The following is a 25,078-nucleotide window of genomic DNA, read 5'->3' as shown; positions in this document are numbered from 1 at the left end:
GATTTACAAATGAACTGGAAGAATCGCTAGAAACATTAGTGGAAGGGGAATGTGTGCTGCGCAAATGGGTTAACACCATGCTCACCTGATCCTGACGTGGAAGGCCCAGCCACTGGCTCCTTTGTGTTCGCCAACAGTCCCTCGCTGCGCGGTGCGCCCACCACGACATGATTCGACATCAGCACCATCTGTCCGCTGGACTTGGACAATGGTCCTAGACGCTCAAAAAACTGTGACCTGGGGGCTCGAAAAAATATCCAGTGAAACCCACGCAACAAAGTCCCTCCGCAGAAGAAAGAGCAGGAGATGCTGTAGCCAGCGGGGGTACGGGATCAGGTTTTGGGGGGAGGGGTGTGAGGAGGGGGTGGAAACATGTATGGGTTCAGGAAAACAGCTGTAGTGGCATGCGGCTGGATGGGCATAGCTATTGCGCCTTGTAGTGAGGCGCCAATCCCTGGGAAAAAAGGGGGGGGCGCGTTAGCAGTGGAGGGGGCGAACTGGAGGAGAGTGGGGGGCAGTGGCTGGCAGTGCATAAGCGGGGCGGATGATAAGGGGCTGAAAAATGCATTGGGCTTATGTGCAGCATCCCGGTGGCAGGGAAATAAGGGGGGGGGGGCAGCCCGGCGGCGCGTCATTGTAGGCTTGAATGGGGCAGGATTATTGTGCTGTGCACCAGCTGCCCCTAAATGCAAGGGGGGGTGTAACCCCCACCCCAGGGTGCGGGGGGGGGAAAGGGGACAAGTTGGTGGGTGGCGCGCTAGGGGACACCGCACAAGGGGGGTCTCTGGTGCTGGCAGAGCAGGGGGGAGGCTGTGCAGGGAGGTGCCCCCCTGTTCTTAAGTAGTGGGGGCATGGGGGGGTCGGAGGGGTGCGGCAGAGAATAAGGATGTTCCTGTCTAGGCCCTGAACCCCACAGGAAACCGGCCAAGGCTCCGTGCCACACTCCCCTTCAAATGCACCACTTAATGAACAGGATGCATACGTAACGGTCTAAGTTCGGACTTGGCTACGGGTGACGTGTGCAGAACTGTACTCCGTTGAATTTGCACATAAAAAAAAACAAAAACAAAACAAAACAAAAAAATGCGCAGCATGTCCACTCCGCTCCAGAGGGACACATATGAGGTGACGAGGCTTCCTAACCCCTGCTGTGGCTCCTTCTAGCCGTCTACTGAAAAACCGACCCCTATGTATGACTCTAAATGCCAAACTGAGGGGGCCCGATAGCGACTGCAACTGTACTAGCGAAACTTTTTTTTTTTTTTGCCAAAATGAAATGCTTCTAGCAACTCCCCAAAACGCCACGCCTTCGCCATAGGCAAGCGGCATAATCCTATCAAGGTATCGATTTCTATCCGCAAATAAGATAATGCGCATAACTGAACCTTCTTACCTGTCACGAGCCATCGGGGCTCCCATAACGACTAAACTAAGGAAATTAATTGAATACTGGCAAACTCTGGTATCTACTAGCCCCATAACATGAAAACATCCAGGTAGCGGGACACCACAGTATGTCCCAATACCCGCATGGACAACTACTGCAAAAAGTAACTAAAACCTTCAACTAAAGTACACGAAATGAAAAAGCCAATCGGCCGCCATGTTAAACAGTCATCTTAACCACAAGGCCATAAGGGCTTTCCCTCTGTGTAACGTAATTGAGCCCTGCAACTCCAAACCCCAAATATTTAAAGGACTCGGGGTGAAATGGGAAGCAGTCAAAAAGCAGATGCGATATCTGCCTTAGCTAGTAGAGCCCTCCCCCCGTTTGTTAAATGACGCAGTGATCTGACAGATATTTTGTGTGATTGCCGAACCCTTCCATTTATGTAAGAGACTCTGTAACAACCCCAATTTACACAATTCCTTCTACGACACCCCCTTGAAGGCGGTGCACCTAAACCGTACCAAAAGTGGGTGGAGCAAAAGGGGCCACGCATGGGCCCCCACCCGACTTCCGCTTTCAGATTCCTCTCAGAAACCACGGATATTCCTGTGTCAAAGATAAATGCAAACCCACGCCAAAACCCCCCAAATTAATCAATGACGGTGCTTTTCTGAACACCTCTGCGCTGCTGCTGCAATATTCTCCTTGACCCTGTGCGGCAGACCAACGCGCACACCTTGGCTGGATGAATGCTCCCACAGAGCATGCAGATATGACTGTATCCACAGCCTGCCCCATATGACCCTGCGTGTTATTACACGCGTAGCACTACCAGCGGCTGATGCCCACAGATCTGGGCAGGCCAGAAAGGGCTGCTTCCGACCAACCGAGGATTCCGCAGGCAAGCTATGCAGTTGGTCAAGCAAACCAAACCTCAACATCCTTGAAACCTAATTGAAAACACTGCCTGTCCCTCCTGTTGTGTCTGGACTCAAGGTAGCACGCCGCAAAAAACATAACATACCCGAAGGCCCCCGCCATTACTCCTGCTGACTTAGCCTGAACTAAACCTACGCGCGTCAGCCGTTATCACAAACATATCCACAAATTTACTCTTCACTAACCGCTCCCTACTTTAAAACTTTAAGGATAGCCGTATTCGCTCAGTGAACCATAACCCGCGCTTCATCCGGTACCTCAATTGCTGACACTGTGTTAAATCTCTAAGGGCACCCTTGCTACCCATTAAATTTGCACTAAGTAACGCCTAAGCTTGCGCGGATTTACAAATGAACTGGAAGAATCGCTAGAAACATTAGTGGAAGGGGAATGTGTGCTGCGCAAATGGGTTAACACCATGCTCACCTGATCCTGACGTGGAAGGCCCAGCCACTGGCTCCTTTGTGTTCGCCAACAGTCCCTCGCTGCGCGGTGCGCCCACCACGACATGATTCGACATCAGCACCATCTGTCCGCTGGACTTGGACAATGGTCCTAGACGCTCAAAAAACTGTGACCTGGGGGCTCGAAAAAATATCCAGTGAAACCCACGCAACAAAGTCCCTCCGCAGAAGAAAGAGCAGGAGATGCTGTAGCCAGCGGGGGTACGGGATCAGGTTTTGGGGGGAGGGGTGTGAGGAGGGGGTGGAAACATGTATGGGTTCAGGAAAACAGCTGTAGTGGCATGCGGCTGGATGGGCATAGCTATTGCGCCTTGTAGTGAGGCGCCAATCCCTGGGAAAAAAGGGGGGGGGCGCGTTAGCAGTGGAGGGGGCGAACTGGAGGAGAGTGGGGGGCAGTGGCTGGCAGTGCATAAGCGGGGCGGATGATAAGGGGCTGAAAAATGCATTGGGCTTATGTGCAGCATCCCGGTGGCAGGGAAATAAGGGGGGGGGGGCAGCCCGGCGGCGCGTCATTGTAGGCTTGAATGGGGCAGGATTATTGTGCTGTGCACCAGCTGCTCCTAAATGCAAGGGGGGGTGTAACCCCCACCCCAGGGTGCGGGGGGGGGAAAGGGGACAAGTTGGTGGGTGGCGCGCTAGGGGACACCGCACAAGGGGGGTCTCTGGTGCTGGCAGAGCAGGGGGGAGGCTGTGCAGGGAGGTGCCCCCCTGTTTTTAAGTAGTGGGGGCATGGGGGGGTCGGAGGGGTGCGGCAGAGCACCATGCGACGCCTGGCTGCACAAGATGGCCGCCGCAACCCTGTGGGTGGAGCTAGCCACCGGTGCAGGGAGCGGGATGGCCGCGCTTAGCGTGAGGGGAGACGGGGAGTGGGGGCCGTCTAGCTAATATCGCTGCCGCTTGAGAGCAGGCGGCCGCGGGGAAGGGGTGGTCGATGTGGGGGGGCGGCAATCGAGAGCCGGCAGCGGGAGTGCAGGCAGGTGGAGCCTTGCGTCTGAGCGGACCATGGCCCTCGCGTGGCTGGGGAAGCAGCCACGGAGGTGAGAGGCCTGGAAGCCAGGGGCGGGGGGGGGGGGGGGACACGGGGCCTGTGCAGCTGGAAATGACAGGGAGGGAGGGCACTGGCAGGTAACAGGGACTATATGGAAACACAAGCAGGGGAAGGGGGAAGAAAAGTATGGAACATGTGCAGAAAGGAAAGGACAGGGGGGAAATTAGAAAAAGGAAAGTAGTAAAAGATAAAATTAACAGGAGACAGAGAGGGTGGTAGACCAGGGGAAATAAATGGGGTGTGAAATGTGAAAGAAGAAGAGAAAGACAGACATATAAAATACAATACATATGCCACTTAGCCAGCCTGGTTGAAATAAACTGGAAAGAGGAAGATGGCTCCCCTCACCAGGCTATTTATATGGAACCTCTAAGCCCTCCCTTAAATCCTACCATAGGCTTATACTCCTCAAGTGACGAATACTAACCACATCCCCCTCCAGCTTTTAACCCTTAACTTACCTAACAAAATTACATATCAAACAGGGTGCTTATCTATCCTCAAACTTATTCAAGTATTCGGATGCATAAATATTTACTTTATACCGTTTTGGTCTACCTGCACTCTATACCTGGATGAGATAATGAGTTTCTACTCTAATAGATCCAGCGATAGTCATGGAGTTCCGTGTTTACTATACCAGAGTTGTTATTTTCATGCAGGATTTGTCCTCTGTTTAACATGTAAAATCTTCAATAAATATTATATTAAAAAAATTAATTATTCAGGAGAGAGAGAGAGAGAGAGAGAGAGAGAGAGAGAGAAATTACCACGCCAAGCATAGATAAAAAATAAAATAAAAAAAAGTACTTAATGATACTTGACATAACAGGTGTGGTACAGTATACAATGTCATGATTTAGAATGCCCAAATTCAGAATGTCAAAAAGTCTACATGTTTAGAATGTTTAGAATGTTGACATGGACCTTGTGTCAACACGTCAACTTTTAAATGTTAACTGTTAATAAATAAATAATAATGAATAATGTCCACATTGACAGAATGCATGTTGACAGTCGGCTTGTCGATCTATATTTTTCAGCTGATTGTAGCCCTAACCCAGAACGGTCTAACTCTTAACACTAAAATGGACCGTTGCCTTTCACAATGTTTACATTATGAACGTGTCAACATTATTTTCATGTTGACATTTTAAATGTCGACATTCAGACCATGATTGCATTCTTGTGTTAACTTTCTGAATGTTGACATACAGTAATAACAGTATACCCAGGAAACAAACACAGACATATGGCATGCAGAATGATAACAAATATATATGTATGCATTACTTTCCAACGTAATGGAATAAAAACCTCAAAAATAGTAATTTTGCAGATGTAGAATGTTCATTGAACTACTGTAAGTGGAGTGTATGAACGAACAACCAATCTTGTTATAGCAAAGATTTGAAAGCAGAAAGTCAATATACCAAAAAAACTGTTGTACATTGATTGAAATAGTGGCTGATCCCCCTGTATTCTGCTTCTGCATGATTACTGCTGCAAATAGGATTGCTGTATACACCCCTGAGCATGCTCTGTAAAGCAATGCAACATTTGAAATAACGTTTAATAATCTTTGTGTAGAATATTTTGCAGTGATAAGCACTAAAAAGCAAATCTCCAAATCTCTAACATATGGCCACAGCTCTACATTGAATATTAAAGTCATAAATTATAAAGTGAATCCACTTTGTGCATGAACTGTGTAAGATAACTGAACCTACCAAACAAAATAAGAAAAAATGAAAACATACAGATCTGATACACTGACGTAACTGCAAGGGGTGCGCTTGCTATGGGGCCCGGCGGCTTAGGGGGCCTGCCAGCCCAACAAGCAACCCCCTGCACCCAGGGCCGGATCTATAATTATGCATGGTATGCAGCTGAGTAGCGCGGCACATAGTGGAGGGCGCCCTGGCCGCGACCATGCTAATTTATTATTTAATGCAACAAGTCAGCCAGCAGCTAAGGTGAGCTGCGGACAGACTGTGTCACTGTGACACAGCTGCACCGCACTTGTAACGGGCCCCTTGCTTGTAGGGAGCGACTTGACAACATGCTGTCACGTCGCAGGCACAGCGCGCATACAGTGCTGCAGCTGGACGCAACAGTGGGGTGATGCCAGATACAGGAGCCGCATCCCACATTTGGAGAATGATCAATGACGCCGGGGCCGTTGTCATGTTGCCAGTGCTGCGGGCTGAAACGGCAGCCGGCAGAACCACCCGCCTGTGCCGCCCGTCGCCGTTGGTGACCAAGTCCCTCCTGGCCCTGGGCTGGCTGGCCTGCACACAGTCAGTGACAGACAGACTGACAGTGTGTTGCAGTAACAGGCGCTGGGAAGTGTGTAACAATGGGTGACTTCCATATACCTGCATAGGGTATGCAGTCGGGATGTCGATGGTGTAAATTCCGACCGTCGGCATTCCGACTGTCTAATCCATGCAAGGGTCTAATGACAGGCGTCGAAATCCCGACGCCTGTCATTTTACCTACGCCGGGAGCCCGACGCCCGGCATCCTGATCGAGGCTAAGCCGGGCGCAGACAGCCGCGGGAGGGGGGGAGGGTTAGGTTAGGGGCTCCCGGGGGTGAACTTAGGGTTAGGCACCCCCCGGGAGGGTTAGGCTAGGGGAAGGGGGGGATAGGCACCCCCGGGGGGGAGGTTAGGGTTAGGCACCCCTAAGGGAGAGTTAGGGTTAGGGGGGGTTAGGTTAGTGAATAGGAAAATACTTACCTGTCGGGATTAGAACCGCCGGTCTTCCAGCATCAGGATTAGAACTGCTGGACATGCATCCGGCGGTATTTCATACCGATCCCCTGCATCAGGGACGGATGCCTAGGGCCCGACGGGTCCCAATGGGCCCGGCCACGGGTCCCAAGGGGGCCCCAGCCACGGCCCCCCCCGGAATCCGGCCCTAGAGAGAGTTTGCATTTTAACGCCACCTCCTCCTTCCCTGTCCTGGTAGGCGCAGGGCTCTGGATGTGCTGCTGCTGTGTCTCCTCTCACCGGCCGGAGCCAGCCGCAGCAGCAGCAGCTGCACCATGTCCAGAACCCTGCTCCTACCAGGAAAGGGAAGGAGGAGGTGGAGTTTCAGTACAGGGCCAGTGATCGCTGGCCTCTGAAGTGATCGGAGGATAAGGAAGCCTCTGATCGCTTCAGAGCCAGCGTTCCCAGTGATGCACTGCGCGGGTGACGTCATGACTCGACTGCTGTATCAAGTTAGATCCAGTCAGTACTGCAGCGAGAGTGTCAGCCCGGACGACGGCCGCATGGAGTCAGGTAAGTAGGGGGCGGGGGGTGGGGGACTAGTACAGGGGCAAAGGGCACAACTAAAGGGGCACTACTACTACTACAGGGTCACTACTACTACTACAGGGGCACAACTTTAAAGGGCACAACTACAGGGCCACTACTACAGGGGCACTACTTTAAAGGGCACAACTACAGGGAGCAATACATATGGGCACAACTACAAGGGGCACTGCATATGGGCACAACTACAGGGGGCATTGCATAAGGGGCCCTCCTTAATGGGCACTGCTACAGGGGGCATTGCATAAGAGGTGCTGCTACAGGGGCATTGCATAATGAGCAGTACTACAGGGGGCATTGCATAATGGGCAGTGCTAAAGGGGGCATTGCATAAAGGGCACTGCTACAGGGGGCATTGCATAAGGGGCACTAGTACAGGGGCATTGCATGCTGGGGGGTGGTCTATGCTGAGATGGGAAAGGGGTCAGTGAAAGAGCGGATCTGTGCTGTAAGGGGAGGAGTGGGGTTCTGTGCTGAGAATCAGAAATTATAGTGCTATGGAATGTTTGAGGGAGGGGGCCCCCAAAATTGGTATCTTGCCTAGGGCCCCATGAGATCTAAATCCGGCTCTGCCCTGCATAGTAGCCATATCTATCCTCAATAAAAAAACAAAAGGCGGGTAGCTGCTTTGAGGCCCCAACATCTATTCACTGGAGAGGAGGACTGGGGCATGCATCGAGCGTGACAAAAATGGGGTGTGGCTCAGGGCTAAGGCTTTTCCCACAAGACCCTGGCCCCTTCATTTTTTGGGGGGTGCGTGCACAGCAATATACCTAGGGGTGCCAATTAATATATTTGCTTACAAAAAAACTAGAACTTTGTGGGCCCCATAGTAAGCCGGGAGGCTTGCCTGTCTTTCTGGGGGGCCGGGAGCGGCACCCGATTTTCGGTAGGCTCCCGGCCAAATCAGGAGGGTAGGACAAGTATGTGTCAACTGCTTCATTTTTTCACGCGTCAATTTGGTCTATCAAGTGCACTTTTAAGTACATTACACGCACAGTGTACTCCATGAGCAGTCTCTGCCAGGGAAGATCTTTGCTGGAGAAAATTTGTACTGCTGTAGCTGGTGACCCTAGAGATCCCGTTGAGATTATTATGTGATGGGCCCTTGGACATTGGCAGCTCACAGGCTGGTTTATACAGATTTGCCTTTAACTTTAATATACGTAATTGATTACTTTTTTATTACATATAATATAACTGAATATACTTTGCAACTGTGCTCTCCTTATTTCTCCCAGAATATATATGTGTGTGTGTGTGGCGGGGTCAAGGGTGTTATTGTGGGGGTGAAGTGGGGTCGAGGAGAGGGTACCCGAGATATTATTGTACCGGGCCCCAAGATTTCTGTTGCCGGCCCTGCAACCCACAACATGGACCCCGCCGCACACACACACACACACACACACACACACACACACTGACAGATGTGAGAGCAGGCACCTTGTTATGAAGCCACGCCCCTTCACGTCAAAATGCCACAATTTGTGGGTCGATGGGGAAGAGGTGGAGTCTATGCGCAATTCCATTATTGACTCGTGAATCACTGCATTTTACTGCTAGTGGGAGGGACTTAGGGGGTCTATTTACTAAGCCTTGGATGGAGAGAAAGTAAATGGAGATAAAGTACTAGCCAATCAGCTCCTAACTGTCATTTTTCAAACACAGCCTGTAACATGGCTGTTAGGAGCTGATTGACTAGTACCTTATCTCCGCTCACTTTATCTCCATCCAAGGCTTAGTAAATAGACCCCTTAATGATATGGTACCTGGTCCTGTCCCCATCTACAACCCGGCCTTAGCAGCTGCAAAGTAAATGTGTATGTGTAATGTATGTGTGACATGTACAGTATGTGTGTGTGTAATAGAAAATCTGTTATCTCCACAGTTTACTATTACTCTCTCTCTTGCGATAAGTGACAATAGGAAGTTATTTAAATATCATTATTCGTACCCAGAGCTACTAAGACATTGTGTAGGCCTCTGCACGATGGGAATCGTGGTCACGCCCTGTCACATGCTCTCTGCATGTGCTTTGCTCCAGTTTACATTGAGGGACCCACTTGTGGGTGTGGTTATGCCTCCCTTGAGAAGTCCAGAGAGGCTCAGCCTTGGATAGTTTGCACCCTACCTCCCTCTTTGTGCCTGTGATTGTATGAGTGCAAGTGTCTCTACAGCGTACCAGTGTCTATTTTTTCCACTTCAGCTTGCCAACATTTCTACAGTGAAGTGTCAATGATAACATGCGACCAGCACACTTTGCTCCCTCAACCAGCACACTTCTCTACCTGGGGGGTGTCATAGCAAATGCTTACTCTGGGAACCCTGTCTCCACAATACACCATAGGTGATGCTATCACTGTGCACTCTGATATAGTTTTCTGAGACTGAGTACGTTCTCATGGTTTGCAGCGTGACCTCATGTAGTATGCAGCCACTGTCCCCCCTATATAGGATACCACCTATCACCATGATTTATGAATAAAATATTTCCAGGTCAGCTGAGCAAAACTGTCTGGAAGTTGTTGGGCTTAACCCTTATAGTTTTCTGGGCCAGTCACTGGGAATATGTGCATGTGTGACCAGATTTGGGCTTCATTTCCACTAACTGACACATTTTTAAATATATGAAAAATACATCTAAAAAAAATTAAATTATGGGTGCGGTTATGGCTCCCTTTATCAAAATAATAAACATTAAATGTTATTTGATTTTTTTTTTCTCTGCTAACGCCATCCAGGAGCCTTGTTAGATGGAAGCCCGGCAAATATTTTGACGAGCGGGCAGAGCCGTAACTAGACATTTTGGAGCTCTGTGCACCCCCCCCCAATATTTTAAATAGGGACAGTACATGCCCAAAAAAGGGGCATGGTCTTGTGGGGAAGGGGCGTTGCCCCACAATAGTACCCTTATTCAAGTTACACCATACAGTAGTGCCCCTTACACATTACACCGTACAATAAAGACCCTTAAACACATTATGCCACACAGTAGCGACCCTTACACAGGTGACACAGTAGTACCCCTTACACATTATGCCACACAGTAGTGCCTCTCTCACATTATTCCACACAGTAATGCCCCTTACACATTATTTCATACAGTAATGCCCCTTGCATATTACTCCACACAGTAATGGCCCTTACACATTATACCGCATAGTAATTCCACTTATACATTATGCCACACAGTAATGCCCCCGTTCATAGGGCGAGACCCAGTGACAGCACTTAACCGACCGCCAATTTCTCAATTTCACTCACTGACTACTGGTTCTAGTCTTCTTCCTTCCATACCTGCGAAACCAGATGCCGCCCTGCTGTTATCACTGCTCAACAGCTCATTTGCTCTCTAGGCACTATGGGACGGGGTGCTGTGAATGGGAGGGGAAGTTTGGAGCTGTGAGGCAAGAGAGAGCAGGAAAGGCTAATCCTGTGTGGGGCAAGGGGGTGCCATGGTTTTGGAGCTGTCAGGGGAAAGAGGTTAGAAAAGGGAGGGTCGCGAATTGAGGGTTTGGAGCTGTGTGAGGGGAGATAGAGCTGGGTGCCACAAATAGGGAGTGGAGGAGTTTGGAGCTGTGTGAGGAGAGAGATAGCAGGAAAGGGGAGTAGGTGTGGGGGGTCAGGGGTGCCGCAAATGGGGGCGAGGGGTTTGGAGCTGTGTAAGAGAAGAGAGAGCAGCAAAGGGTAACTTTTGTGTTGAGGGGTCGGGGGTACCACAAAAGGGGTGAGTTTGAAGTTGTGTGAGGGGAGAGGAAGGAGTCAGGCACACCGCTAATAACAACAGTGCAGCAGGGGCCCAGCAAATGGAAATTGCGGTGGCCACTAGTTCCGCCCCCAGGGCATCCTGCACTCTGTTTGTCGGCACTGGCCACACCGCGCTAGTTACGACCCTGCCAGCGGGGTTACCTCCTGATAGGGAGAAATGTATGGAAAAGTCACCTGTTTTTGCCAGAGATTTGGCATTTCTGTTTGAAAAATAGACCCTTATATAACAGAATGAGGAGATGATGTTACCTTTATAAAGCATTCTCCCTTATAGCCTCTAGAAAAAGGGGCTGTTAATGTAGGAGAACAGCTTGGTTATGGTATTGCTCAGGACTGTTCTTCTTTTATTGCTCATATGGGTTTACAGTAAATTCACATTCTCAGCATGTTGCAAGGTGAGTTACAGTGCATGTACTGTGCTGAGAATAATTAGCAAGAGATGCTGATGTCTTTCATTCCACTAAAATACCATTTAATTTGCAAATAACATTTTCTATATGTTTGAGGAATTATTGAAACTTTCCAGTAGGTAAAAGCAAATAATAATTCTGCTCTCCTCCTTTGTTTGGGGCGAAAGGAAGGCTCGGATTAATCTTTCCACTCTATGGGCCTGATTCAGAGATGGACCAATTTGCAGAGCTGCACACAAACGGCTGTGCAAATCCGTCCAAATTCAGAAGGAGGTGTCAGACACTTCCTTGCTGCATTTGCGATGGTCGTGATGGTTGCTCCTTTGGTCAGTCTCCAGGAGCTGAAGATTCCCGCAACCTGTCCGTTGCATGGTCACGCAAGAGGCCAGGAATCTGCGTCTGCCGATGCAGAACCTGTCCTCGTCCCTCCCAGAAAATGTAGGCGACATTCTTCCGTTTCCAAGAATGGCGACCAGGCATATCCCCGCTCCGCCCCCCAAACACTGCAGCATGTCAATCATGCTACAGCTTGGGGGTTTTGGCAAGCGTGATCGCAGGACCCGTTCTGCACATGCGCAGAAAGGGTCCTACACAAGTGCAGGCCCCTAAATATCGGAAATGTGCGTTCATCCTTGGATGAACGTACATCTATGAATCAGGCCCTATGTAGGCCCAAATGTGATGGGTGTCCTGCCTTGTCCGATCTCTGTTTGTACTACCTGGCAGCACAGTGGTCTCATTTGGGTTTCCCACACTGGTAATCGGTCACTTCCAGGCTTTCTTCGTGAGTCAACTGGAACTTCCCTAACCCCGCTGCAGTTCCGCAAAAAAATGCATTTTCCCCCATTCTAAATCAGGTGACTGAGGTTTGGTGGGTCACTCATACTTTACTTGGGCCTCAGGGCTGTGATCTGGATACTAGTAGATTCCCAGAGCTGGGCGGTTTTGACGTCCAGTCATTTTGGCCCTCTATGGGGTATTCTCTCTAGGTCACATTTATCAAGAAGTCATGTTTAAAACTTTTGACCAGATTAAATCAGAATTTCACGTTCCTACTTGAGCCGTTTTCCATTTTTTTGTAATAATGCCATGCCCTCTTTGCCCAGTTTGGTGACTCTCCCCCTGTATTTTAGACTCGCCCGTTAATAAATTGTTGCTCTTCTTGGGCTCCTGTAGGTGGTGGCTGCTATTTATTCCCACCATAGGAAACTGATTTAGGGACTCTATCGGATGAGCAGTGGGCTCATATGGTTGGTGGTACTCGTGATGCTACTGCCTGAATCCGCTATCAACAGATAATTTTTTTTTTTCACAGAATGTATTACTCTCCACTTAGTCTCTTTAATATGGTGATTTGGGCTGACTCTAACTGCCGCAGAAGGGGGCTGTCAGGGGCAGTATTCTGACATCTCCTTTGGGAGTGTCAGGATGTGCAACATCTCTGGAATCAGATGTGGGACTGTGGGTCTGATTCAGAGGCGCTCGCTGTTTGTGAGTGTTCGCTCTGAATCAGGGCGGGGTTTTTTTTTTCTTTCGGCCTCCAGGCCGCTGGATTAGCTGTGGCTGACTACCCATAGCTTATGCACAAAAAGAAGAAATACAGGTGCTCAACTCCAAATTAACTGATTGTATATAAATAAATACATTTTTGCAGTGAATAGAGGTTTTTGGCATAATCTTGGCCAAGGTTATGGGCCTACCCACCACATCCGGGTAACCTCTGTCGAGTAGGTCCAATTATGTACATATATGTTCAAGGTGCGCAGTATGAGGCCCATTTCCTATATGCACCCATAGCTTATGCGAGTGGCCTGGCGATGGTCGCGATTATCGCGACCATCGGGCTTGCGAGGAGACCCTGTGGTATGGTCTCTGCTCTCGCAAGCCCGAGTGGACTTCCTGCTCTAATAGAGCAGGAAGTCCACTACTGACATCACGAGTTATGTCAGTAGGACCGCCCACAAATGCCAAGCGTTCCTAAGGGAATGCCTGCGTTTGTGCAGCCACCCCCCCTCCCCGCCTACAAAACGGGGCGAGCTGTCAATCAACATCGACAACCGCCCCGTCTTGTAGCGAGACCCGTTGCGACGGAGCTGCCGGGGATCATCGACCTGCTTGCGAGCGCTGTGCGCTTGTGAGCAGGTCTGAATCAGGCCCTGTATCCATACTACTGTACCTGCATTGCCTCCTCTAGATCCACTCATATGCCTCTTTGGTTTCTTCATTGAAGAATTATTCAATGTTTTAACATACAACAAATATGTTTTTAAATTTCTGTCCTTAGCTAAGGTTATTATAGCACGGAAGTGGTTGGGGGTTGATCACCTGATTTCCATAGTTGGGTTTCACAGGTTAATGATAATATCAATTATGAGAGATACTTGTATACGGCTAGTGGGGATTTGCCTAAATTTCATAAAATGTGGTCCCCTTAGCCTTAATACACGACTCACTATGGTGAGAAAAGTGGAGTCCTTCCATCACTTGGAGCAGTGCGGCTGCCAGCCCACTAGCACGCTACTACTCTTTGTTGATCCTATGATTTGGAGGGGGGGGGTTATGATGTCTGTTTGCACATGTGGAACCTCTGTAACTGTTGCTTGATTACCTCCCCTACACTGTGTTCTTCTACATATTTCAGTGTGATTTCTTTGTAATGTTCACTTTGTGTCTTTTGAATATCCCTTATGTTGTATGATCTATAGTCGTGTTTTGTTTTTCACTGTTTGAAAATCTATAAAATATACTTAATTTAAAAAAATTTAAAAATAATAATAATAAAAAAAACTTTATACCATTAGAAAGAAAACTATTATACATCCAAGATAAAATAAAACTGAAAGACCTGTAGCTTCCTGTGATACAACACATGTCCATAATCACTTATGGAGATAAGTTTTTCATTTTGATATCACTTCTGTAATGCAATGATACGCAGGAAGGCTAAAACATCTATTTACGTAGCAATGAAGAGCCTATTTTCTGCAGAAATCCCCTGAAAATAGGCTCTTCACTGCTTGATGCCATTATTAAATGGTTAACACATGAGGAATCAGATATTTCACCCATCCTTAACCCGTTTACTGCTACTTACCTATTCCTCATAGATCTTTCTTTATCAAAACTCCCCATTCCCCCAAAGTATACACACTGTTTTAGTATCACTGCTATTTGCCAAGTGCTGAACTCAGCAGATTGTAGAGATCTCTCACGCAGTATCCAGTCACATTGTAGATAGTTACTATGTTTACATTCGTAATGTTGACACCACAATGACTAAAATGTTGACATGGTTCAACAGGTGGACTGGCACCATGTTGACATCCTCAGAATGTTGACTTGTTCTAAATGTTGACATCTCAAATGTCACCATGTAAAATGTTGACACTCTCAGAATCCCAATGGTTAGGGTTAAGCGCCGCCAGGAGGGTTAGGGGTATGCACTAGGGAGAGGTTAGGATTAGGCTGTGGGGGTGGGTAGGTTAGGTTTAGGAACTAGGGGGAGGGCTAGTGGTAGGGATTAGGGATAGGAACAGCTGGTCACATGACCGCCGGGGCCTGGAAGATGACGTTGGTGATGCCGCCTGGACACAGCAGTAAACCGCAGGGGCGTATCTACCCATTGGCCAGGATGGCACTCGCTAGGGGCGCCGGCCAAAGGGGGGGCGCCGTCTGGCAGTGCCACCAGCAGCCAATGGGTGGACTACTCCAGGGGCTTGAACTAGCCCCGCTAGTCCCCCGGGTCCCACAAGTGTAGGGCAGACCACAGTGAGAGGCTGTTTGTAACAAACAGACAGCCGCCAGCGGCGGCGGCTGTGTGTTTGTTATAGCAGCCAGCCCATGAGAGTCAGACAGACTTGAATTGGCTGCTGCGTCAATGGAGGGAGCCGGCTGGAGCTCACTCATGAGCTCCGTCTTCCAGCTCCCCCGGCAGCAAGTGATGGGAGAGACGTCATGACGTCTCTCCCGTCCCATAGTGCAGAGCGAGAGCGGGCCTGGAGGAGTGGACAGCGGCGGTCGTCGTCAGGAGCGGGTATCAGGTAAGTTGCTTTTTTTTCTGTGTTTTTTTTATCTGGCACAGCACGGGGAGGTGGGAGTGTGGCTACTAGGGGGCACTGAAGAGAGGGTGGACGCTACTGGGGGCACTGTATAGGGGGGCCGCAACTGGGGGCATGTTATGGGGAGGATGGCCGCTACTGGGGGCATGTTATGGGGAGGATGGCCACTACTGGGGGCACTGTATAGGAGGGGCGCTACTGGGGACACGTTCTGGGGGGGAGTGGCCGCTACTGGGGGCACTGTATAGGGGGGACTACTACTGGGGGCACTGCATAGGGCTGCATAGGGTGGACTACTACTGGGGGCACTTCCTGAAATTATGGGGGGAGGGGGCCATCGGTCCATTACCTTGCCAGGGGCACTCGGATTCCTAGATACACCCCTGGTAAACAAGCTGTTACTTTACTATTTTGTCTTCGTTGAGACAGACCCTTATTGGATTTACTGTCCCGGCATGAGCCTCTTAATAAATAGCCCTAAAAAAGCATTCCAATTTGCCGTGATATGCGACTATAAGAAATTTTAATTAAAGGATCCATAGCTCCATTATTATTAAATAGGCCATAAAATCAAAAATGTAGTTACTTAATGTGAAAGAGCTATCTGCAACATTACAAATGTATATATTAAAGTTTCACAAGATTATTAGAACTAAATATTTAATCTAATTGTGAATAGTATTTTCTATGAAACTATAACTTTTTTCCTAAGTTTGATCATTTGTAATCATTATGCTCAGAAAACCCTGACTGATGAATATACATGGCCTGAAAAAGGTGGTGAGGGAGCATTTCTTTGCTACCACTGCTGCCAAATTGTCGGTTGACAGCATCTGGTTCAATTGATTTCCAGCAGAAAGTTTGAATCAGTTCCCAGTTATCCAGTCCCTCGAAAACAGGATTCAGCTGAATGATGTGCACTGCAATACTGACGCAGGCACAGCTATACTCGGCCCTTCAGTGTAGGAAGGAGGGTGATCAGCGCAAGGGAGGCTGGCTTCCCAGTTTATATACACCTATGTATCACTGGATGGTGACCAGATGCCTACAAGTACATATTTCTGTGTATACAAATAAGATTTGCACCTATTGTACTGTATATAGGTGCAGACTGCTACATTCTGAATCCCATTTACCCAAAGAGCGTTTCCATAAGTGTAGCCCTTCTCATATCTTCTGTATTCTCCATGTAAGATGCCCTTTAAAAAGAAAGTATAAATAGTAACGTACTTCTAGAGAATCACTACTAGCAGAGTGTCATGTAATAGCAGTTATACGATACTCATTCTTTGCATGCTATAGAAATCAGTGACATAGGCTGGGCCCCAGGGGATTGGTCAAACATATTGTACCATAACACTTCTGCCTGACTGCAGCACAGAAGATGGCTGAGCCTGTAGAAGTGCAAGGTCAGTGTTCCAAGAGAATTACGATTTTGCAGAATTTGCAACATTTAATAGCCCATGTGCCGACAAATGTCAGTGTAGGCAAATTCTGTCTGTGACAGTCCAAAAATAACTATCAAGAACATTGCATTAATTTCTTGCTGATATATATGTGTTACAGTGACCACTAGGAGAAAGAGAATATTATTTCCTAGTCACACTGACCTGCACTCCAATATCGATTAGTTGTTTTATATGAGGTTGTAAGTTTTTCAAATGAATGTATGATATAAAGTAATGATGTATATGATATTGTGTTAAAATTTATTTTAGTTAGAACTGCTACATGGAAAATCCAGAGTATTAAATGACAAACATCATAAAAGGTTTATAGGTGAGATCATACTGTAATGCCGCGTATCCACTACGCGTCATTACTGAGTGATTGCACGATTATGACATCGTAATTGTGCAATCGCTCAGTAATCGTCCGCATATTGGGCAGTTATAAGTAAAAAATGACCAGCAATGCGGGCGCCCGCTGGTCGTTTTTTACATCTACCATTGCCCGAACATGCTGGTCAACCTGACGACGTTGTCTGGTTGCCCATATTCGGCGATGATGGATGTGCCTACACTGAATGACTGAGCGTTCAGTGTAGGCACATCACAGACTGTGAAACGACTGCACGATTACAATGTCGTAATCGTGCACTAATTTCTACTGTATGTCTATAAGTGGATACGCACCTAGAGTGTGGAGATCTCCTTATCCAAAAATTATTACCTGAGATGTTAAGAGAAATAACATTTCATAAAAAAACTGATGCCTTAAATATGACCATGTGACCCATCCTATTTCCTCCACTGCTTATTTGTTGGACACTGTGGGATCATGTACTATTCTAGTACATGACTCATATATATGATATGCACCCTACAATAGTTACAGTAAGTGTGTTTGGCATAATATTCGGCACTAAATCAGCATCGTTTTCATAATTTCATCATTTTATGATATTTTGTTTATTTATGTTTTTTACCCCAGATGGGTTCTAATTCAATATTTATTTATTTATTTTTTTTAATTGGCTTATTTTATATACATTTGTACTTCTGATGGGGTTGAGGGAGCAGGATGAGATGTGGTGCATGCCTGTAAGCATCAAAATATGTGATCACTTTACATTAGTATAATACATACGATACATAAGGTGGCGCACTGCAACATTGCAGTTAGGGCAATATTGCAAATGTGGTTTGTTGGAGGAAAAAAATATAAAATCATATAGTGTTAAGCGTATGCATATTGTGTGCATAAATTAAGTAGAATGTGTTATGATATACATACATAAGACGGTGGTTCCCAATCTGTGCCCCGCGGTTCCATGGGGTGCCGCAGCGCTGTCACTGGGGTGATGCTACAGCCGGTGGCATAAGAAGGCTGGTCAGTGTATTTTTCTATTGCATGGGTGAAAGAGGAGTTGGCGATGCAGAGCGGCAGGGAGATGTGATGAGCGTGGGGAGAGCTGTCACAAAGCAACAGGCAGTAAATCTTGAGGCTGCCTGTTGCTGAATGGGGTCCTACAATGCAGGCATGGTGGGAGATCAGACAGGAAGTACCTGATGTGATTTGAGGAGCGATGCTGCAGAACAGCAATGGCAAAAACAACTAAAGATAAGTAAGGGGGGGACATGGAGAGGGGCAAATGGAGAGACATGGAGGGGGCAATGGGATATAGACGGAGGGGGCAATGGGAGATAGATGGAGGGGGCAATGGGAGAGAGATGGAGGGGCAATGGGAGATAGACGGAGGGTGCAATGGGAGATAGACTTAGGGGGCAATGGGAGAGAGACATAAAGGGCAAAGGGTAAGAATAGCACAGTTTTTGTCTTTTTTTTTTTAAATACTTATTACATTATTTTGACCCAACTACTTAAAAAACAGGACTGCTCAGCAATAATTTTGGCTTAGGGGTGCCTTGAAAAAATGATGGAGACCCTAAGGGTGCCTCGAACTGAGAATGTTTGGGAACCACTGACATAAGACATTACTGATATGAGAGCTTTGAAAGAAAACTTTGGTTTGATCAAAATAAAAACCCCTCAACTATACAACAGATATAATAGCGTAGCGGTCTATTTATGGCGCTTAACAATTTAGCTCCAAATTCTTTTATATTACCGCATATCGCAGCAGTATACATTGTCTTCAGGGCTTTTCTCCTGCTGAGACAGTGACTCCAATAATAGCCCATTCCCGTGAAGAGTGAAAAGTAAAGAGAGCTTACACTATCTTATTGCTGCCATATTTGGACCCAGCCTATATACTGCTAACATCCCTGACATCTACAGTAGTATCTGGATCTTAAATACACTTGATATTCAATAATGCATCAATATGCCCTAACTACACTTGGCATACATTAGATCACCCCTTCCCTCCCCCATCATGCTCATCTAGTCACAAGTAGGAGCATTTGTCAGATGCATGTAAATCTGCATACGCATAGTACAACTATACTGATTTCACGCTGCACAAATGGGCATACTTCCAGTTTAGCATTAATCCCAGAGTCTATTTTTGAATCCTAAAATTATTGTTCCTCTCATTTTAAATTGCAATTTTGAGTTTAAAGAGCAAGACTGACTTGTGTCAGCAACTTCGCCACAGGCTTACTTTGGGCCTGATTCATCATGGATAGCAATTGCTACTACATATGCAGAGCGGTCGATGGTGCGTGCTGTGAATGCATTGCAGTGTGTGTGCATGAGTTAGCATTGCGATCACACAGCGATTGCTCATGAAGATACAGGGCCATCGCAAACAGAGGGATGGGATGTGACAGGAGTGGTCGGAGAAACGCAGGAGTGCCTGTCTGTTTGAACGCCGTTACATGGGCGTGTATAAAGTAGCCACTGCGACTGCATACACCATGAGTACTCACTGCGTGCGACGAGGTTAGCAATTTCTGAGTAAGGTCAGACCTGTTGTAATTGTGCGGGAGAGGCCGATGTTGCACGATGTTCCCAATATGTACGCCGGACTGCAAGGTATTACGGATATGAGCGTTTCTATGCTGACTTTGGGTGTCTCTATAATATGTTTGTGATTACAGTCATTACCATATTTTCACAATGGTCCTGCGTGCTTAATCACAGGTATGATCCGTAGTGAATCAGGCCCTCTGTATTCAGTTTAATACCTTGTGGTACCAGTCTATTTTTGGGTAAGTTTTATATATGATCATTTGTATTTTAAAGTCTAATGGTGTGAGAACTTTTGAACAAATAAAAAAAATGATCTTGCTGTAACACATTCTCGGCAATGAGCACATTACATGTACTTATAGTGCAGCAACATCACAGAGTTTCCTGTACACCCATATTGGGTATGAAGGAAAACCTGCAGTGTTGGTGGCCGTGACTTGCTGGAGAAATGGCCCAAACACCAGACACTTGCGGCCATTGCTGAGACTGGAATAATCCCCTAAGTGTCTGTTGGCTGTGTGAGGAAGTAATGGGCAAGTTTATTGTAATTTTTACTACTGTTTTATTTTAACCATTATACCCATATTCCACTTAGAAATAAAGTTTTACGTATTTCTAAGTATACTTTCCTTACTTACATAAGAGTCCCGTCCCAGTGGTGACTACTTCAGGCTCTATTTCAAGGTCTTTGATACTTAATAGTATTTGGTTTCAAGTTCTTAACTGCCTGTAGTGTAGGGGCACATGATGGTAAAGAGCATATTTTTATCTGCACTCAATGAGTAACATATTGGGCCTAATTCTGAGTCGGAGGGAAGCCCAAATGCAAATGTATCTCGCAGATATCTTCAACTGCGCATACGTTACAGAAGCAATTGAAGACTGCGCATGCACCTTACTAAGCATACGCAGATTACAAGTGACGCATTTCTTCACGAAAACTGGTTGGTTACTGTGGGTGTCGGGAGTAGGAGGTGGTGTAGGCCGACTTTGGTTCTGATATACAGCATGCACATGCAGATAGGGGCACCTGCTTCTGGCAGATATTTTGCACCCTGCATTTAGTGGGTGTTAGTCCCAATACTTACGACTACGACTAAGAAAGGCACAGCATTCTTCACGAAGATAGATGGATAATCGGCATCGACAGCATTAACATAAGGTAACAAGCAGGCTGCCGTGGCTGAATACGATCAGGCCCATTATATTAATACTACTAGTACCAAATAGCATAAATATCTCACACCAACCAGCACCGTTGATGGTTTAAGAGGACAACATTTTTTAGGTGTCAAAAGAGGTCTGTCTGTCAGAATGGAGTAGTATACATTAGATTGGGGGACTTCACTCATTTGGTGGATCAGGAATGTGGCATTAGTGTCTATGGGGCACATTTTGCCCTAATTTTCATTTACACATATCGGGACTTTTGGAATTGGGAGATCACCACTGTTGCATAACAATTACCATTTTTATTCCATTCTTCAGCATAGTTGCCCATAGTTTATTTGCAAAATAAACCCAGAAAGTATTCATTCTTATAGTGGGGAATGGAACAAGAATAATATTTTCAACATAATGTATCAGCTGGAGACAGCGCTTACAAGAAGTTACATCTACAGCTGCCTTTTCATAGAAACATTGTGGCCTGATTCAGAGGTGAATTTTTTTTTTGAGGGGTCACATCGGCGGTAATATGAAAATGCTATTTCAGCATTCCCCTTGTGCTCTAATGTGCACCAGATTGTGCAAGCCCTGATACGTCCACTTTCCATGTCCGTGGACAGTGAAATTCATCAGCGCACCATCACGTCCACCATCAACACCTCCACCAGCCTCTGGCTGATGCAGTGTCTCCTTCTGAACCCCAGCTAAATATGGCCTCTGGCTGAAATCACTGGGAACGTAGCCGTGCTCTCTGACACGTCTGTGACACTCCCATGAGGCGGCCTTTTATTGCTTTAACTTCAGGCCACCTCCCAGATACTGCCCAGGTACACCCATGGTTTTGCCTCGCCGTTCTAGTGCCATCGTCTCCGTACACTACAGCGGACTCTGCGTACACTCAGGGGAATGAAGGCGCCTTAGGGGTATATTCATGCATGAGTAGTAGCAAATAATCGCTCAATTGCACAAACATCCTCATTGCGTCTATCTCTGAATGAGGCCCTGGGTCTGAGCATGCAAAGAAGAATAACAAGGCATTTGCAAAAAGCTACTGTAGCCAGTGGCAAACACAGGATTTCTAGAGGGGGGTTTCCAAATTCTTGATATTAGAGTCAGTGTATCCAGTCCATGAAGAGGGTAGAATTAGCATTTAACCAGCTTTGATATGCATCATACAAAGTATATTGTGCGTCATAATTCCAACATATATAGGACCAGCAATTACAGTAAGCCATTAAATGCGGCAGTAAGGCCATCCTGTCTGAGCTGAATGTTTTTATTTTAGATGTAGGTACCATTCCTTAGCATTAGAGCAAGTCTGGGAGTCTGGGGGAGCAGCAAAATAATCTAGCAATGCCCTGGACATATATCTACATATTGGGCTCTATAGCTGCACATCTCTAACAGTGAATGTTTTCCAGATCTCCTAGTTGGTGCACAGGTTATTTATTAGTGACTGAAACATGTTAAAAGATCCACAGGTGGTGCTAATTATTTCATTTGTAATACTGTGAAAAACATGCAGCACTATTAAAATTACCTTACTATTTCTATTGTTGTCATGCTGTGGGCTGGGGAGGGGGGTTTCCAGGCAGACGGAAACCCCCCCTGCGTTTGCCTATGGTAGCTCCTTGGATACAAGTAGTAGGGTGGAAAAACACTCCATGTGTTCCCCTGTTACAATTAAGGAAAGGTCAGTACCCCGCTTCTGCCTGCACATGTTCCCTATTTTTTTCCTTTGGCAAAGACTGTGGCATTGATATAATGTAATGTAAAATGTACATATTGCTAAAAATGATTTATCTGCATTATTAGTTGTGTTAGCTGCTGGCAATGAATGGATTCAGAACATGCCTCTATGTATCTTTGTGGCATTTGGCATTGTGCTATGCAGTTATCTGCCTGTATCCTTCTCTGTACATATGGTGTGCAGGCACTCTACTCTGTGCTCTCTTCCTTCTGCCCAGTATTTAACTAAATTGTACTTCAAATGTAACGTGAAGATGGCGTTACTTATAGCAATCCGTTTCTAAGGACAAAATGCATTTAGTAACCTGATACGTTACAAAACATTGCATTTGAGTTCTATGGTTCCGCCGATGCTATGCAATATTTTTGATTTTGTTTACTAATGCAGGAGTTGTTTGTGATATCTCATGAGTTAATGCTTCAATACATACGGTGATACTTGAAAGTTCTTAAAAACATGAATACTGTAGTTTCTGCATATGTTTTGCAAAATACATTGTTGTTCTGATACATCGCCCCTTCAGTATCATGGTAGAAAAAAAATACAATGAGTTCAGTTCTCATTATAAATATGGGATCCGGTCTATAGATCGACAGTAAAAAGGTCAACAATGTCTAGATAGATCCAAAATGTTAGACAGTCAATAGGTCAACAGGGTAAAAGGTTGACAGGTACTAATGGTCGACATGGTCAAAAGGTCAACACAAAAATGGTCGCCACATTGTTATGTTGTTTTTAGAGTTAGGATTATGGTTAGGCACTTTCCCCAATGGTTAGGGTTAGGCACTTACCCTGACGGTAGGCACCAGGAGGGAGGGCTAGGGTTAAGCACTAGAAGGGACGTTTAGAGTCAGGCACCTACCCCAATGTTTAGGGTTAGGCACCAGGAGGGAGGGTTAGAGTGAAGATTAGGGTTAGAAAACTAAAAAACGGTGTCAACCATTTTTGTGTTGACCTTTTGACCCTGTTGACCATTTGTACATATCGACATTTAGTCTGTCGACCTTTTGTACCTGTCAACCTTTTGTACCTGTCGACCTATTGACTGTCTAACATCTGGTGTCTATCTAGACATTGTCGACACTTTTACTGTCTATCTTTCAATCCACATCCAGAGCCTTCTTCTGCCCCTTTATATGCCATCAGTGCCACCTATCATGCCCATAAATATGCCATCAGTGCCCGCACATGCCCCTTTATATTTAATCAGTACCCCATTTGCTATCACCACTTTCCTCAACCTGCAGTGAGGGTTCTGTGGGTTCCCATATTACAGCTCTTAGGGGTCATGATTGTGCTTTCTGGGGTAAGCATAGTGACTTATTGCGCTCCACTACAGCGGCACTCTCAGTCATAGGGCGGGATGTGTCAATGTAAAAAATGCACTCAAACCCCTGGAAAAACTCTGTCAAAAAAGTTTTCATCAGTTGCCTGTCTGGGATTGCCACAGTAAATAAAGTTGTGCTCAAGACACTGAGGACCTGTTGCTGAGTCGGACGCAGCGGTGATGTTGAATGTAGTGGAGCAATTATTTTTTCTTTTTTCTATGCATGCGTCCAAATTCCATACGCACAGATTGGGAGTTGCCATTCAGTTGCACAGGATATATATAGTCTCATAAATGATTTCAATGTATTGGGCGGTGATGGGGAGGTGGCTAAGCGGGTGCGCGGAGATGGTCCATCTTATGGGTGTGTAATGGGAGTGTTATTGGAGTGTTGCTGAAATCGGTTGCATACAGAGCCACTGAATTGTTCACATTGAGGTTATATTTGGATGGATAATCTGCAACTGCCATAGGTCTGGTACAAAGACTCACAAAGCGGTATTTGAGTGTCTGAAGATGCCCCATGTGGGCATCTCAGGCTTTACACATACAGATGAATCGGTGTACACCAGCGAGGGACTTTTAGCGGTGTTTGCATAAAGTCACAGAAGCCATACTGGTAAAAGGTGCTTACAATGATGCTGTTGTGTCTGACTTGGAACCAGGCCCTGAGGGTTAGTACTGGTAATTGATGCTATTCTGACTCTATACTGCAAAAATATTCCTCCTTATAATCATCAGTATTGTGAGTCCTAAGGTTAGTTTTGAGGTTTCAAATTCATTACAAAAAGAATCTGTTAGGAGGTACAGCATGCAGAAGGACCATGAACTGCTCAGACGTAAGGAAGGTGTTATATACCCATAAAGTATCTGCAGTCACACATATATAGAGTCTCTGTGCCACATAAGACATTTGCTGTGTAAATGACCAGTAACTGTGTATGAGTTCATGTGTGTAGGTTACTGTGGCCCCAAATTCCTCTCCTCACAGCTTCTGGCAGAGGATTGTTGTCTAATAGCCTGTATGAAAAACAGACAAGCTAAGCGGGAGTGAAGAGCA

At 46.5% G+C, this 25,078-nt stretch overlaps 1 protein-coding gene across 2 annotated transcripts in view; it reads left to right on the top strand.

The window, feature by feature from the left end:
• Nucleotides 1-25,078, top strand: part of FGF12 (fibroblast growth factor 12) — a 618,931-nt gene that overhangs the window by 107,758 nt on the left and 486,095 nt on the right. The window contains exon 1 of one of the 2 annotated variants that reach the window (XM_088444732.1): nt 16,723-16,806. The exons of the other annotated variant lie outside the window; for it this stretch is intronic. Coding sequence (XP_088300858.1) covers nt 16,782-16,806 — 25 coding nt within the window. The 5' untranslated portion in view covers nt 16,723-16,781. Of the gene's footprint in view, nt 1-16,722; nt 16,807-25,078 lie in introns of those variants that run through there. 2 annotated transcript variants of the gene reach the window in all.

The sequence above is a fragment of the Taudactylus pleione genome, unplaced genomic scaffold (assembly GCF_031769625.1).
Source record: "Taudactylus pleione unplaced genomic scaffold, aTauple2 ptg000372l, whole genome shotgun sequence".
NCBI classification, from domain to species: domain Eukaryota; kingdom Metazoa; phylum Chordata; class Amphibia; order Anura; family Myobatrachidae; genus Taudactylus; species Taudactylus pleione.
This window is presented reverse-complemented; position numbering and strand designations above follow the sequence as displayed.